Source organism: Ranitomeya variabilis, chromosome 3 (assembly GCF_051348905.1).
Source record: "Ranitomeya variabilis isolate aRanVar5 chromosome 3, aRanVar5.hap1, whole genome shotgun sequence".
NCBI lineage: Eukaryota > Metazoa > Chordata > Amphibia > Anura > Dendrobatidae > Ranitomeya > Ranitomeya variabilis.
The window spans coordinates 719,554,401-719,570,183 of NC_135234.1; the positions used below are offsets into that span (position 1 = coordinate 719,554,401).

Sequence of the window (15,783 nt, forward strand, 5' to 3'; positions counted from 1 at the left end):
GGCCAAGCCTTGTTGTTCCCGTGCTAGTGGGTTGCTTTTGCCATTGCCGGTCCCTGAGAGGCCCTGGACGCATATTTCTATGGATTTTATTTCTGATCTTCCAGTTTCCCAGAGGATGTCGGTTATCTGGGTTGTTTGTGACCGGTTTTCTAAGATGGTTCATTTGGTGCCTTTGCCTAAATTGCCTTCCTCTTCAGATTTAGTTTCGTTGTTTTTTCAGCATGTGGTTCGTTTGCATGGTATTCCGGAGAATATTGTGTCTGACAGAGGTTCCCAGTTTGTTTCTAGGTTTTGGCGGGCCTTTTGTGCTAGGCTGGGCATTGATTTATCTTTTTCCTCTGCATTTCATCCTCAGACAAATGGCCAAACCGAGCGAACTAATCAGACCTTGGAGACTTATTTGAGATGCTTTGTGTCTGCTGATCAGGATGATTGGGTGGCCTTTTTGCCATTGGCCGAGTTTGCCCTTAATAATCGGGCTAGTTCGGCTACTTTGGTTTTGCCTTTTTTTTGTAATTTTGGTTTTCATCCTCATTTTTCTTCTGGGCAGGTTGAGCCTTCTGACTGTCCTGGTGTGGATTCGGTGGTCGACAGGTTGCAGCAGATTTGGGCTCATGTGGTGGACAATTTGGTGTTGTCTCAGGAGGAGGCTCAATGTTTTGCTAACCGTCGTCGGTGTGTTGGTTCCCTGCTTCAGGTTGGGGATCTGGTCTGGTTGTCTTCCCGTCATGTTCCTATGAAGGTTTCTTCTCCTAAGTTTAAGCCTCGGTTTATTGGTCCTTATAGGATTTCTGGGATTATTAATCAGGTGTCTTTTCGATTGGCGCTTCCGGCCTCTTTTGCTATCCATAATGTCTTCCATAGATCTTTATTGCGGAAATATGTGGTACCCGTTGTTCCCTCTGTTGATCCTCCGGCCCCTGTGTTGGTTGATGGGGAGTTGGAGTATGTGGTTGAGAAGATTTTGGATTCTCGTTTTTCGAGGCGGAGGCTTCTGTATCTTGTCAAATGGAAGGGTTATGGCCAGGAGGATAATTCTTGGGTTTTTGCCTCTGATGTCCATGCTGCTGATTTGGTTCATGCTTTTCATCTGGCTCGTCCTGATCGGCCTGGGGGCTCTGGTGAGGGTTCGGTGACCCCTCCTCAAGGGGGGGGTACTGTTGTGAATTCTGCTTTTGGGCTCCCTCCGGTGGTTGTAGGTGGTAATGCAGTTGTCCCTGAGTTGCAGTCATGGTCAGGTGTATCTGCTGATTGCAGTTCTGACTGGAGTATTTAGGCATGCAGGATTCATTAGTCCTTGCCAGTTGTCCATGGTTGTTGGGAGGTTTTGGTCCTGGTTTGGTTCCATCTGCCTTCTGCCAAATCAGCAAAGATAAGTGTCTGGTTTTGTTTCTGTGGCACACATGCTGTGTGCTTAATAATTCTGTGCTATTTAGTGTTTTTTGTCCAGCTTAGATTGTCAGTATTTTCTCAGTCTTGTTGGATTCTCTGGAGTGGCAGATATACATTCCATGTCTTTAGTTAGATTGTGGAACTTTTTGTATTATCTGCTGTGGATATTTTTGGAAGGGTTTTAATACTGACCGCTTAGTATTCTGTCCTATCTTTCCCTATTTAGCTAGAGTGGCCTCTTTTGCTGAATCCTGTTTTCTGCCTGCGTGTGTCTTTCCTCTCCTACTCACAGTCAATATTCGTGGGGGGCTGCCTATCCTTTGGGGTTCTGCTCTGAGGCAAGGTAGTATTCCTATTTCCATCTATAGGGGTATTTAGTCCTCTGGCTGTGTCGAGGTGTCAAGGGTTTGTTAGGCACACCCCACGGCTACTTCTAGTTGCGGTGTTAGTTTAGGTTTTGCGGTCAGTACAGTTTCCACCTACTCCAGAGAAAGTTCATGTGGCTCCAAAGTCACCGGATCATAACAGGACACGCTGAGTGGAACAGCTTTTGTGCAGATAGCCCACAAGGAGTGGTGGGTAACTCCGCAGTCTTGTAGACACAAGAGAACAATTATGGAAACAGGAACACATGGGTTACTTGCACAGTGAACAAGTCTGTAGGAACATGTTCACATACCACCAAGAAACTTGAAGACACAAAAAAGCATAGTAAAACCAAAAACACTCAGTTTAAAAAAATCACAGTAATCCGCAAGTGCTAGTAAAAAGATGTAAAAAAATAGGGTATTTGGTTGATACGTTTTTTGCAGTCCAGCCCTCACATGGTATAGCACAGCCAATAAGAAGGAATTATCATAGCCTGTAAAAGCAGAGGGAGGGCATCCAGCAGCCTTTTTGAAGTTAATCTGTATAGAGAGAGGACATCACAGCTCAGCAACAGATATAGGGAGAGAAAGCTGTGAAAACACTGAAAAAACAACATTACAGTTAGTGTCTGACAGTGAAGAACAGATACCAACCATTTACCCATTGCCACACAGCAGGTGAAATAAGTATTAAACAAGTCAACACTTTTGTAAGTAAATATATTTCTAAAGGTGCAATTGACATAAAATTCTTAACAACCCATCCTATCCACGCAGGCAAAGAAACCAAACTATAGATGTCCATAAATTAAGTTATGTGTTATAATGAGAAATGACACAGGAAAAAAGTATTGAACACGCTTACTGAAAATTATTTAAAACTATGTACAAAAGCCTTTGTTGGTGATGATAGCTTGAAGATGCCTCCTGTATGGAGAAACTGGTCACAGGCATTGCTCAGGTGTGATTTTGGTCCATTCGTCCACACAAACACTCTTCAAATCCTGAAGATTCCATGCTCTCCTTCTATGAACTCTGAACTTTAGTTCCTTCCATACATTTTCTGTGGAATTCAGGTCCGGTGATTGGCTCGGCCATTCTAGCAGCTTTATTTTCTTTCTCTGAAACCCATTGAGAGTTTCCTTGGCTGTGTGTTTGGAATCATTATCTTGCTGAAGTGTCCACCCTCATTTTATCTTCATCATCCTGGTAGATGACAGCAGAATTTTATCAAGAATGTCTCTGTACATTTGTCCATTCATCCTTCCTTCAATTACATGAAGTTTGCTGTATGTCTCTCCACAGGTAGTCCTTGTCTGTTGGACAACTCTTCTGATAATTCTCTTCATTTCCCTGTCTGAAACCTTTCAGGGAGCAGCTAGTCATGGCCAGTTTATGGTGAAATGATGTTCTTTCTATTTCTGGATTATGGCTCCAAGAGTGCTTAGTGTAACCTTCAGTAGTTTAGATATTCCTCTGTCAATGCCATCAGTATGTTTTGTATCAATAAGGTTGCAAAGGTCTTGAGACTTCTCACTGATTTTACCCATCATTGGAAGTTACTCATGTGGCACCTTGGTAATGAGACACTTTTTTATAGGCCATCAGCTGAACTTGATGATAATATTTTTCACTGTGTCAGGATTGCTTTCTAATTACTGATAGATTTCAGCTGGTGTCTTGACTCCCCATGGCTTTTTGCATATCTCTTGCTTCATGTGTTCAATACTTTTTCCCTTTGTCATTTCTCATTATTACATATAAATCAATTTATGGACACCTATGGTTGGATGTATTTGCCTGTGTGGATTGGATGGGTTATTACCGACATCTGGTGATAATTTCATATCAATGTCACCTTTATAAATATATTTACTTTAAAATTCGTAGCGTTTTCAAACTTATTTCACCCGCTGTATATAACAAGATCACATTTCTAAGGTTGTGTTGGCGTTAGAGGTTGAAATGAGTTGAATACAGTCCTAGAAGACCTCACAGTGTTACACATGTATTTTCCCGGGCAATTGGAGTACTTGTGAATCGCTGCAACTTGAATCTTTACGAACAAATTCAGTGAGGCTAGCAAATTCAATTTACGAATGTTCGCTCAACTTTAGTGACTAGGCCTCAAGTGTCATGACAGCATGAGATCTGTTAAGCACAAGGCTGAGAATACTGATCACAGAAGTGAAGCCTGCCCTGGTCCAATGTCAAGTCAGGCTCTTCCCTAGTCCCACTGCCACGGAGAACCAGACTTGATGAAGGAATAACTTACTACGATGGGAATAATAACCCTTGATCACTGGTATTTACCATTTAAGCCATTTCTAAAATTTTTGGGGATCTACAATGGGCTGCAATTGCCAAAACCTGATCATATCACTCTTTGTATAGTACAAATGTCCTTATAAATTAGAAGGCTAAGCTCAGAGGTGCTGGGAATGATATACAAAACCAATTGCAGCACATAAAACACTGGGACCACTTTCTCTCCGCAGGATATACGACTGTTTAATTAAATGTTAACGATTCGGTATTTGAAAAATCCATTTGTATAATTGGAAGAGACTATCTGAATACTCTCCTGACAAACAATATTTTGGCTGACACTCCATCTTGGAGTTGTGTGAGTGGTAATGAGGACTTCAGTCATGTGGACGGCCAAGGTTAACCCTTGCTGCAATTTTTGGTTTGTCATTCTTAATGTTATAAGCTTACATTACTTGCATTTGTTACTACAGTTTTGCTCATATGAATTATTATAGCTATCAATACAACAATGTGTATTGGATATCTGCACAAGATCTCTGAAAGATTTCATGTACATACCCTTCAAGAAATCTCAACATCCTGGTCTATTTCCATTTTGTTACTGGTTTAAAGAGCAATCCCATCCACGCCTGAAATTCACGATCAATGAATGCCAACAGCTCTTCTCTAGTTCTCTGGAGATGTGATGAAGAAATGGCCCAAGTGGCTAAAAAAGAGGTAACAATATGGGAACTGTAGCTGGCACCCATAAGAAGCTGTTTCCATCGCCTGCACAGATGTTAAGGAGAGGGCGTTCTACCTGCCTGGTTGGAAGTTCAACCAATATATGAGATATTTCAAGTTGAGGCTCAATATCATGAATCCAGTAAAATTCCAGTTATCCCCTGGATCACTGAATACTTACAAATATTTTAGTGCCCCAAACTGGGACACTTAAGCAACACAACCGGACAGCCTAGGACCGCCACCCCTGCCTAACCACCCTTAAAACCAGCACCGTCTACTTTTGGATGGAGTTTCCGTAAAACTTATATGGTTTGGTTTGTAGGATTATTTGTGAATATGTAGACCATTTATCTCATACGCATGTGTATTTATCTATCCCAGAATTCACCTTGACGGGTTCGTACTGGGGTCAAAATAGGTTAATTTGGAACGTGCAGATCCCTGGTGGTCAGCAGTGAGTCCTCTGAGTTTCATCGGGGATCCTGGGTAATGTACATATATTGGTCCCAGGCCATGGTTTACACACTAATACTTTTTGGCACCAGTACCGGTGTGCTGATGTCTGCACTATTGGAGGGCAGCTGTCACTTTGTATTCTGGCTCATGCACATATGTAACGGAAGGATCCATTGATGACCACCGGGAGGATCCATTGATGACCACCGGGAGGACCCACTGAAGACACTAGTGCTATAAGAGAATTATAGTAATAATCCAATATGGAATTATTTATGTCATCTGTTGGATTATCAGGATTTCTAGCTCAACAGGTGATGGATTAATGGTATTTTATGGTATAGATATATGGGCAAAAGATTTTGCAGTTCGCTTGTAAATCGTAATGGGGATGGACTGTAATATCATACACAGTCTATGGGCAAGAGTGGCGCTGTGTCTGGGAAATTGGAGCCCTTTTTGTCTAATCCTTTCACAAACAGGTAAAGACATGACCTGTAGGGAACAGTATTGATTGACTTCATTAATTACACATCTGGGTACTATGTGGATTTTTTCTACAGCAGCCATAAAGGCAGAGCTTTGTGGTATTTCCTCCACAACTAGAAGGAGCAATTGCCAACATGGTGCATTGTTTAAGCAATTACCTAATACATTGAATAGTAGAAGATGAACAAATGCTTTAAAGAAGATATAGCACTCAACATAGATATGTCATTTTTCTTACCTGGTGTAAATGCTGCTGATCTCCCGAATCTGGTGCTGTTTTTCTTTTGTTCCTGTGTCTCTCCATGCCTTAGCTATGGCCTGCTCTTCACTATGTGTTAATCTAACAGTTAATTTGTTAGCCAAGTGGGGTGTTCTTAAACTTTTCTCCATGCCCAGTTGACTAAAAAATGACTAGATTTATATATAAGGAAGAAGGGGACATATTTCAGGAATGTAGAGGCACAAGAACAAAACAAAAATAGTTCTGGATTCAGGAGAACATCAACATCTCAGGAAGAAAAAAAGAAAGGAATTATGGCGAGTGACAGGTCCATTTTAAAAGCCATTTGTGCTGCCACAAGTTTGTCACTTTTTTCTAAATATTTTTGCATATTTTCATATCTATGACATCATTAACTAATATATTAGGCAAACATACAGTACGTGTAAAAACTCTTTGAAAGGGTTGTCCTAAAACACCCTCTAGTAAAAGTGAAAAAATAGCACATATGGTTTGTCAATTTCAGCTTTATGGCTGGGTGAGAGTTCATCCAAAGTGCTGCGTGTGATTAAAGCACAAAACGTGGTCAATAATGAGGATGAGGTATCCAGGAATCTCAGTAAGCACTGGATTTGGAGGGTGGAAATAAAAAAATCACTATTTGAATAGAACACACCATTTCATTATTATTAACTATTACTGGATATTATTATATGACTGAATATTGTGCCACAAAATTCTAAAAAAAATGTAAAATCTTTAAAAATATTTAAAAGAAAAATAATATACGTGATCTCTCATAAGACAACATACGTATGGTCAGGATTACATTTATTCTAATAGTTTAATCACTAGTGTATCAGTATATACAGTGAAGGAAATAATTATTTGATCCCTTGCTGATTTTGTAAGTTTGCCCACTGACAAAGTCATGAACAATCTATAATTTTCAGGATAGGTTAATTTTAACATTGAGAGATAGAATATCAAAAATAAAATCCAGAAAATCACATTGAATAAATTATATAAAATCGCATTTTGCAAGGAGAAATAAGTATTTGATCCCCTACCGACCATTAAGAGTTCTGGCTCCTACAGGCCAGTTAGATGCTCCTAATCAACTCATTAGCTGCATTATAGACAGCTGTCTTACATAGTTACCTTTATAAAAGACTCCTGTCCACAGACTCAATTAATCAGTCAGACTTTAACCTCTACAACACGGGCAAGACCAAAGAGCTTTCTAAGGATGTCAGGGACAAAATCATAGACCTGCACAAAGCTGGAATGGGCTACAAAACCATAAGTAAGACATTGGGTGATAAAGAGACAACTGTTGGTGAAATAGTAAAAAAAATGGAAGAAATACAAAATGACTGTCAATCAACATCGATCTGGGGCACCATGCAAAATCTCACCTCGTGGGGTATCCTTGATCATGAGGATAATGAGAGATCAGCCTAAAAACTACACAGGGGGAACTTGCTAATGATCTCAAAGCAGCTGGGACCACAGTCACCAAGAAAACCATTGGTAACACATTACGCCGTAAAGGTTTAAAATCCTGCAGTGCCCGCAAGGTCCCCCTGCTCAAGAAGGCACATGTGTAGGCCTGTCTGAAGTTGGCCAGTGAACACCTGGATGATTCTGTGAGTGATTGGGAGAAGGTGCTGTGGACAAAAATTATTGAGGTCTTTGGCATTAACTCAACTCGCCGTGTTTAGAGGAAGAGAAATGCTGCCTATGACCCAAAGAACACCGTCCCCACTGTCAAGCATGGAAGTGGAAACATTGTGTTTTGGGAGTGTTTCTTTTGCTAAGGGTACAAGGCTACTTCACCTCGTCAATGGGAGAATAAATGGAGCCATGTACCGTAAAATCCTGAGTGACAACATCCTTCCCTCTACCAGGACATTAAAAATGGGTCGTGGCTGGGTCTTCCAGCAAGACAATTACCCAAAACATACAGCAAAGGCAACAAAGGAGTGACTAAAAAAGAAGCACATTAAGGTCATGGAGTGGCCTAGCCAGTCTCCAGACCTTAGTCCCACACAAAACATATGGAAAGAGTTGAAGCTCCAAGTTGCTAAGCGACAGCCTCAAAATCGTAATGATTTAGAGATGATCTGCAAAGGGGAGTGGACCAAAATTCCTCCTGACATGTGCAAACCTCATCATCAGCTACAAAAAACGTCTGACTGCTGTGCTTGCCAACAAGGGTTTTGCCACCAAGTATTAAGTCTTGCTTGCCAGAGAGATCAAATACTTATTTCTCACTGCAAAATGCAAATAAATGTATATAATTTATACTGTGTGATTTTCTGAATTTTATTTTTGATATTCTATCTATCAATGCAAAATTAACCTACCTTTAAGATTTCTAGATTGTTCATGTCTTTGTCAGTGGGCAAACTTATAAAATCATCAAGGGATCAAATACTTATTTCCTTCACTGTATCTAATCTATGCCAGCCTCTAAGAGGATTGCACATGACTAGAACAACTTGGCTGCTTTCTTCCAAAAACAGCATCACTCCTGTCCATGGGCTGTCTGCAGAGAGGAGAAAATAAATCCAAGTAGAATGGAATTATACTGGAATTTTACAAAAATCTGCATTCATCAAAAGGGGGGGGGGGGGCAAAGCAATCTCTGTGTTTGAGATGAAGATCACACAGACAATACCACTAACAATTGGTCATTACAAAGCATAAAGTGGATATAATAAAACGTAACTTTTAATAAATCAAAGAAACATAAAAATATTAATCACACAAGTGAAAACACACATAGAGGCAACGTCTCAGCCATATATACGGTAAATGGTTACCGAGACCCAAAAAACCTCTTATAGGATTAAAAGATTCCGGCTGCGTCACTGTTTGCGGAATCAAAGAAACTATGGTGTAATATTATTAGGATGCTGTAAACAGACTACACAGGTAAAGCAGCATCAATTAATGTACACACATAGCCGCATATAAGGACAAATGATTGACTACCTTCAACCATAGCAAAAAAATGTAAGGCTGTTCATAATTGAGAAAAGAAAAAATGGAACAATCTCACCAGATCCATAGGCATCAGAGCACCGGATATTTCCTGGTCGGGCGATAATCCGGAAAAGGAAGAGATGACAATCCCAATGTCAATCCCTATAGGGCTACCGTTAGGCTATCCCCAAAACTCCTGCCCAAATTCATCAAAAAGGGAATTTTTTCAAATTTGCTCCTGTGCAAATTCAGCAAAATGATTACAGCTGGATGATATTTTTCTGAACTTTAAAGGGCCATCAGAAGGTTAAAAAAATTAATAAAATCCTTACACTCACCTGACCACTCTACTTTCTGGCCTGTCCGCTCCTCACCATCACCCATCTAATCCTCGCCAGATCTTCAGATTGTTGCCACTCGTGCTGAAATCCTCGGGCCTCTCTGGGCTGGGACTTCCAGGTTTGATGAAAGCCGTTAGGATTCTGTCCAAGATCACAAAGTCATAGTCTGCGGAGAAGCCTCCAGGGCCTCATCAAAGCCAGAAGTCTCAGTCCCACATGAGAGGCCCAGGGATTTCAGCATGAGTGGCGACAATCTGAACATGTGATGAGGACAAGATGGGTGATTGTGAAAAGTGGAGGGGCAGAACAGGTGAGCGATGAGGTGAGTATAAGGATTTTTTATATATTACGCTTATTATGCTCTGGGGTTGCTCTATAATAAGGGACGTTAAATCCGTGGAGAATAATTTCTGTGATAATTGAATTTCCCAGGAAAATCCGCTCAGGTGAATTCAAATTTTGCATGATCCGCTCATCTATAACTGTCATGTACTGCAGTTCAGCTTTATTGAAGTAAATGGTAGCAGAGCTGCAGTACCCAAGAATGTTACATATCCTGTGAATGGAGCTCTTTAGCTCTAGTGGCTGATGGAGCTAGTAACAGCTGATTGGTGCAAGGGTTGGATCCCACTGATCGGATACTGATGACCTATTCTGAAGGAATCACTAAACAGAATTACCCCCCAATTTTTGCTGCACTGCATTCCCTGCCTCTGCTTTTATACAGCCTATGATAGGCTGTGATATACTATGTGATACCTGCAAGACATTATTTACAAGCCCGCCTGATCGCGCCAGAGGTTATGTGAGTCCTCTCTGGATGATACAATCCTCTGCATTGTATTAAGTTAGCGGCGGGCATTTTTAGTAATTCACCCAAATCGAATAACAAATTGTTCAAATTAGCTGAGTCCAGTGAATTTCATAAAATTTGACACAAACTTGATTGCATCAAATTGATTTGCTCATCTCTCATCATTTTTTTTTGTCTTGTGCGGAGTATTGTGGAAAAGTCCTAAAGATAATAAAGATGTTCTAGTTTTTCCAAACTTAGACCCATATTAGTTCTTTGCAGTCTGGCTCTTCCACCACACGTAGCACCTACTCACGAGATGTTTCCATCAGCATTGCATCACTTCTTTCTAGCACGTCGGCTGGATCCCGCTAGTATTGATCCAGGAGCGGAGTCTTCAGGAATTAAACAAATCCTATTTTCCTGGCAAAAGCCAAACTATCTCCTCTCCTGCTCATTTTCACAATTTACACAACCCAATTAACCCCTCAGGTGACTTAACAATGGTTTATATAACAATGAGGTAAATGCAGAGTGCAGATGTGACATGCTAGGATGGCTAACTTTGGACGGTGACCTATTTGCTACCTTCTCTCGGTGCCCGCTCCTCACGTGACATACTGTCATATAGAGCTCACATAAAAGTATACCAGCATGTGGAGTAGATGCCATAGATTATGTCAAATTTGGCGGAGGATATAGCTCTGCAAACAGCACTATTGTTTATGGTGGTCAGATTTTCTAATTATTCCATGAGGGAAGGAAATCACACTAATGTCAAGGCTCAAGATGACCCGCAGAATTTGCATGAGACAAAAAGCTTGCCATCAATTATAAAGGTATTACATGGTAGTGTCTGATGGCTTCTGTAGATAAAGAACAATCACAGTGACATGGCTGTACTAATACTCCGAGAGCAATTTCAGGAAAAGATTGGCTGCCAAGGACACCTGCTAAGGAACATATGTGAAAAAAGCCAAATGTTTATCAAGAGTCCATTCTTGTAGCCGGAAAACTGGCAGGAGAAGATTGTTTCCTTAAATAACACAGTACAGAGCGCAGATCTCCTTCCAGTTCTAGCGTAGTGTTAAAATGTGTGGCCTGCGGCTCCTATTTGGGGTGTAAAGTAAGACCCTACGAATGGGGACATGTGGATATGTGCTGTGTGGGTACGTATATATATATAAGTATATATATATACACACATATATACAGTGTATATATATATACATTATATATGCATATGAATAGATACACACGTGTGTGTGTGTGTGTATAGATATATGTATATGTATCGCCCCCACCGCCGCAGGGCCGAGGCGTACCCGGTACCGGGCCTCTGAGTCTCTGCTCTGGAGTTGTCACGGTGGCTAGGCCCGGTCCGTGACCCTGCTGGTGGGGAGGCGACGTACTATGAGTGATAGATAAAGATGGTGGTGGTGGTGCGGTGCAGTAAATAACGAGGACACCAGGTTGCAGTCTCTTTACCTCTTTACTGAAGATCTCTGGGTCCTCAATCCAGAATACGGTTAACCAGGCTGCGCAAGTCCGGCCGGTCCGATGGCACCTCCAGAGTTCTCTTTGCAGGTGGAAATCTGTGCCTTCCTGCTTGCGCTATGTGTTGCGGTCCTTCCCTGCTGTGCTTACGGAAAGTCCCCACAACTGTTGTGTCTGTTTCTTAAGTTCCCTCACAACTCAATTAGATGATGTTCTGCTAATCTTCCGTCCCTCCCTGATGTTACGGTTAGGACGGCACCCGTATGACGGGTAGGCTCGGAGCTCTTCCGGGACCCTAGAGACGCCCCTCTCCACAAGTTGCCGCCTATGTCTTTGTAGGTGATTTAGGTGAGACAGCCCGCCTATGACTGACTGTCCTGCCATTGGTTTGAAGTATTGCTTGAAGCTAGATTAATAAATACTTCCTCGGCGTTCCGGCCGCCGGTTGTGCGCCTCAGTAGAATGTTGCCTCGGTCTCACAGCACGACTCCTACTGGTATTCTCCTTGTTGCTTTGATCTCATTCCTCACTCAGCACAATCTATCTCGCTTCGAATCCTTCCTTGGGGTACCGCCGCTATACTGAGCAGGCACGGTCCCGTTACGTTCTCTTCAATTGCCAGGCCTCTGTCAGGATCCCACCCCCGACAGGGGCCCTACCGAATCTTCCCCCACAACACCCTCTGCCACAAGGTGTTGCCTGGTTCCAACCCAATCAGCTTTTTCCCTAACTTCCTGCCTGACCCCCAGTTTTACCAGTATGTGAGGAGTGGCCTAATGAATAGAACCCTTAGCTCCCCCCGGAGGCCCGGCTGTGAAATGTATTGGTGTCTGTGATACCTGGTCAGATGAACTCCTTCAGTGCCATCAGACGTACCATAGCTCCCCTTAGCGGCGGAGCCACAGTACTGCAACGACCAGGACTCTGGGGCGCTGCATATATATATGTACATCACAGAATGTTAGAGTTGGAAGGGACCTCCTATATATATATATATATATATATATATATATATACACAGTATAGATATAGCTCTCAAAATTGAAATTATTACCAGGAAGGAAAAGTTGTGAAATTTGAGATCACAGAATGGATACTCTTGTTAATGATATGCTGATTATGAAGAATATATTTAAAAAAAAATGACATTTCAAAAACATTGTGATTTATTCAGTATCAAGTATGAGCACCATGCTCAGAATTCCCCAAACTTACACACCTTGCCTGCTATAAGTGAGATTGTTAATTGTTGTCTGAGGAATGTTCTGCTGCTCTGAGTGCACTTGGACCAATTATCAAGAGCCACTGCTGGCAGCTTCCTGTGCGGTTGCTGACCAATGACATCTCAGTCGTGCTCGATGGGAGACAAGTCCGGAGACGCTGCAGGCCATGGTAGCAAATTTAGGCAACACAGGCTGCTCACAGTTGCACTAACAACATGCGGCCTGGTACTTTCATGTTAAAAAAACGGCACCTGTGGCACGCTTCATGGCGTGGCCTACGTGGTCTCTGGACAAATCTCAAGCTATCATTGCATCCAAGACAACAGCGGGACTTGTTGCTGAAGATGATAGCCCTCCAGTCCAGCCTCCATTGCCATATTTCTCTACACTAGCCTTTGAGGTTAGTGAAGAGGCCTTCACGAGGGAGCGTCACACCGTCCTACTGCCACCACCAGCTCGTCTATGTGGTCACTCACTGCAGGTTCCTGTCCTACTGTAATCGTCACTAATCTCTCATATAATAACTTACACATTGTTTTCTTCTTTCTTACAGCACTCCAGACGAGAAGGACAAATGGCTGATGCTTTTCGAAAGGTGAAAAGATTCTTTTATATTTTATTCTTTCTCACGTACGTTCCAGAGGATCCCTAACCCTAATAGCGTACAGTATATATGTATCTGCTCTGAAGGTCTTTGGCTTTGGATAAAGGCAAGACTCCAATTCCAGTCATCCATTGCCACAGATAGTCACTCTTCATCCTAACATGGCAGATAACAGTAAGCAATAGAGTGCATTCAACTTCATATCAAATGCATAAGGTTTAGGTTTACACATAGTGACCAAAAGAATTGTTGTGTATTGTACAGAAGCCTCCATGATAGGTATATTATTTTTAATAAAATGTAATCACTTTTGCAATTTGGTTTTATTTTAAATGTTTGGCTTTTACAGTTTTTTTTGCTTCCCGGCTCGTTGATGGCTGCATAATGAGTTAATTGAGAATCTGTCAATGTCTCTTTCTGACAAGAATTTAACTCTTTTATCTGTCTTTTTCTGAGCTCCCTTCAATCGAATAAAAAACCCCATGAATGTTCTGCTCAGTTTTGATGTATTTTATGATCATAAATCAACACTGAGGGGCTCAGAAAAAGATAGATAAGAGTTACCAAATGCATTCACTGACTAGTCCTCTGGTTAACTCACTCTACAGCCAGCAATGTACTGGGAAACAAAAGGTTGTAAAGATTGGAAAAGCCAAAATGTTGCAACATTTTTAATGAAACCCAATTGCTTTAAAGGGAATCTGTCAGCAGGTCTTTGCTATGTAATCTGAGGGCACCGTGAGGGTGGGGCGGCGACATTGGTTTCAATGATGTATCTTTTGTTAGTTTGTGTGCTGTTGTTTCAGTACAATGAGTGTTTAATCAGTAGGAAATAAACTGTGTATATCAGGACTAGCTGCCCTGTGTTTCCTGGTAGGTATGGCTCCTCATCCCTATCCTGATATGCATGGCTCCTCATCCCTATCCTGGTATGCATGGCTCCTCATCCTTATCCTTGTATACATGGCTCCTCATCCCTATCCTGGTATGCATGGCTCCTCATCCCTATCCTGATATGCATGGCTCCTCATCCCTATCCTGGTCTGCATGGCTCCTCATCCCTATCCTGGTCTACATGGCTCCTCATCCCTATCCTGGTCTACATGGCTCCTCATCCCTATCCTGGTCTACATGGCTCCTCATCTCTATCCTAGTTTGCATGGCTCCTCATCCCTATCCTGGTCTACATGGCTCCTCATCTCTATCCTGGTATGCATGGCTCCTCATCCCTATCTTGGTCTGCATGGCTTCTCATCCCTATCCTGATATACATGGCCCTCATCCCTATCCTGGTCTGCATGGCTCCTCATCCCTATCCTTGTATACATGGCTCCTCATCCCTATCCTGATATGCATGGCTCCTCATCCCTATCCTGATATGCATGGCTCCTCATCCCTATCCTGGTCTGCATGGCTCCTCATCCCTATCCTGGTCTACATGGCTCCTCATCCCTATCCTGGTCTACATGGCTCCTCATCCCTATCCTGGTCTACATGGCTCCTCATCTCTATCCTAGTTTGCATGGCTCCTCATCCCTATCCTGGTCTACATGGCTCCTCATCTCTATCCTGGTATGCATGGCTCCTCATCCCTATCTTGGTCTGCATGGCTTCTCATCCCTATCCTGATATACATGGCCCTCATCCCTATCCTGGTCTGCATGGCTCCTCATCCCTATCCTTGTATACATGGCTCCTCATCCCTATCCTGGTCTGCATGGTCCTCATCCCTATCCTGGTATGCATGGCTCCTCATCCCTATCCTGGTCTACATGGCTCCTCATCCCTATCCTGGTATGCATGGTCCTCATCCCTATCCTGGTATGCATTGTCCCCTCATCCCTATCCTGGTATGCATGGCTCCTCATCCCTATCCTAATATGCATGGTCCTCATCCCTATCCTGATATGCATGGCTCCTCATCCCTATCCTTGTATATATGGCTCCTCATCCCTATCCTGGTCTGCATGGCTCCTCATCCCTATCCTGGTATGCATGGCTTCTCATCCCTATCCTGATATGCATGGCTCCTCATCCCTATCCTTGTATACATGGCTCCTCATCCCTATCCTGGTATGCATGGTCCTCATCCCTATCCTGGTCTGCATGGCTCCTCATCCCTATCCTTGTATACATGGCTCCTCATCCCTATCCTGGTATGCATGGTCCTCATCCCTATCCTTCTATCCTGGTATGCATGGCTCCTCGTCCCTATCCTGGTCTGCATGGTTCCTCATCCCTATCCTGATATGCATGGCTCTTCATCCCTATCCTGGTATTCATAGCCCCCATCAGAAAAACATAAAAAAAAAATAAACCATCCTACTTACCATCCCTGTGCACCCTTGCAGCGTCTTGTTCCAATGCCAGGAGTTGCAGCAGCGGGGCGACCACGTGTGCCCGGTGCTAAAG

The 15,783-nt window shown here is 42.6% G+C and overlaps 1 protein-coding gene across 1 annotated transcript in view; it reads left to right on the forward strand.

The window, feature by feature from the left end:
• The window catches only part of ARHGAP20 (Rho GTPase activating protein 20), a 160,052-nt gene that overhangs the window by 87,362 nt on the left and 56,907 nt on the right, over nt 1–15,783 (forward strand). The window contains exon 5 of the mRNA XM_077298330.1: nt 13,321–13,362. Coding sequence (XP_077154445.1) covers nt 13,321–13,362 — 42 coding nt within the window. The remainder of the gene's footprint in view (nt 1–13,320; nt 13,363–15,783) is intronic.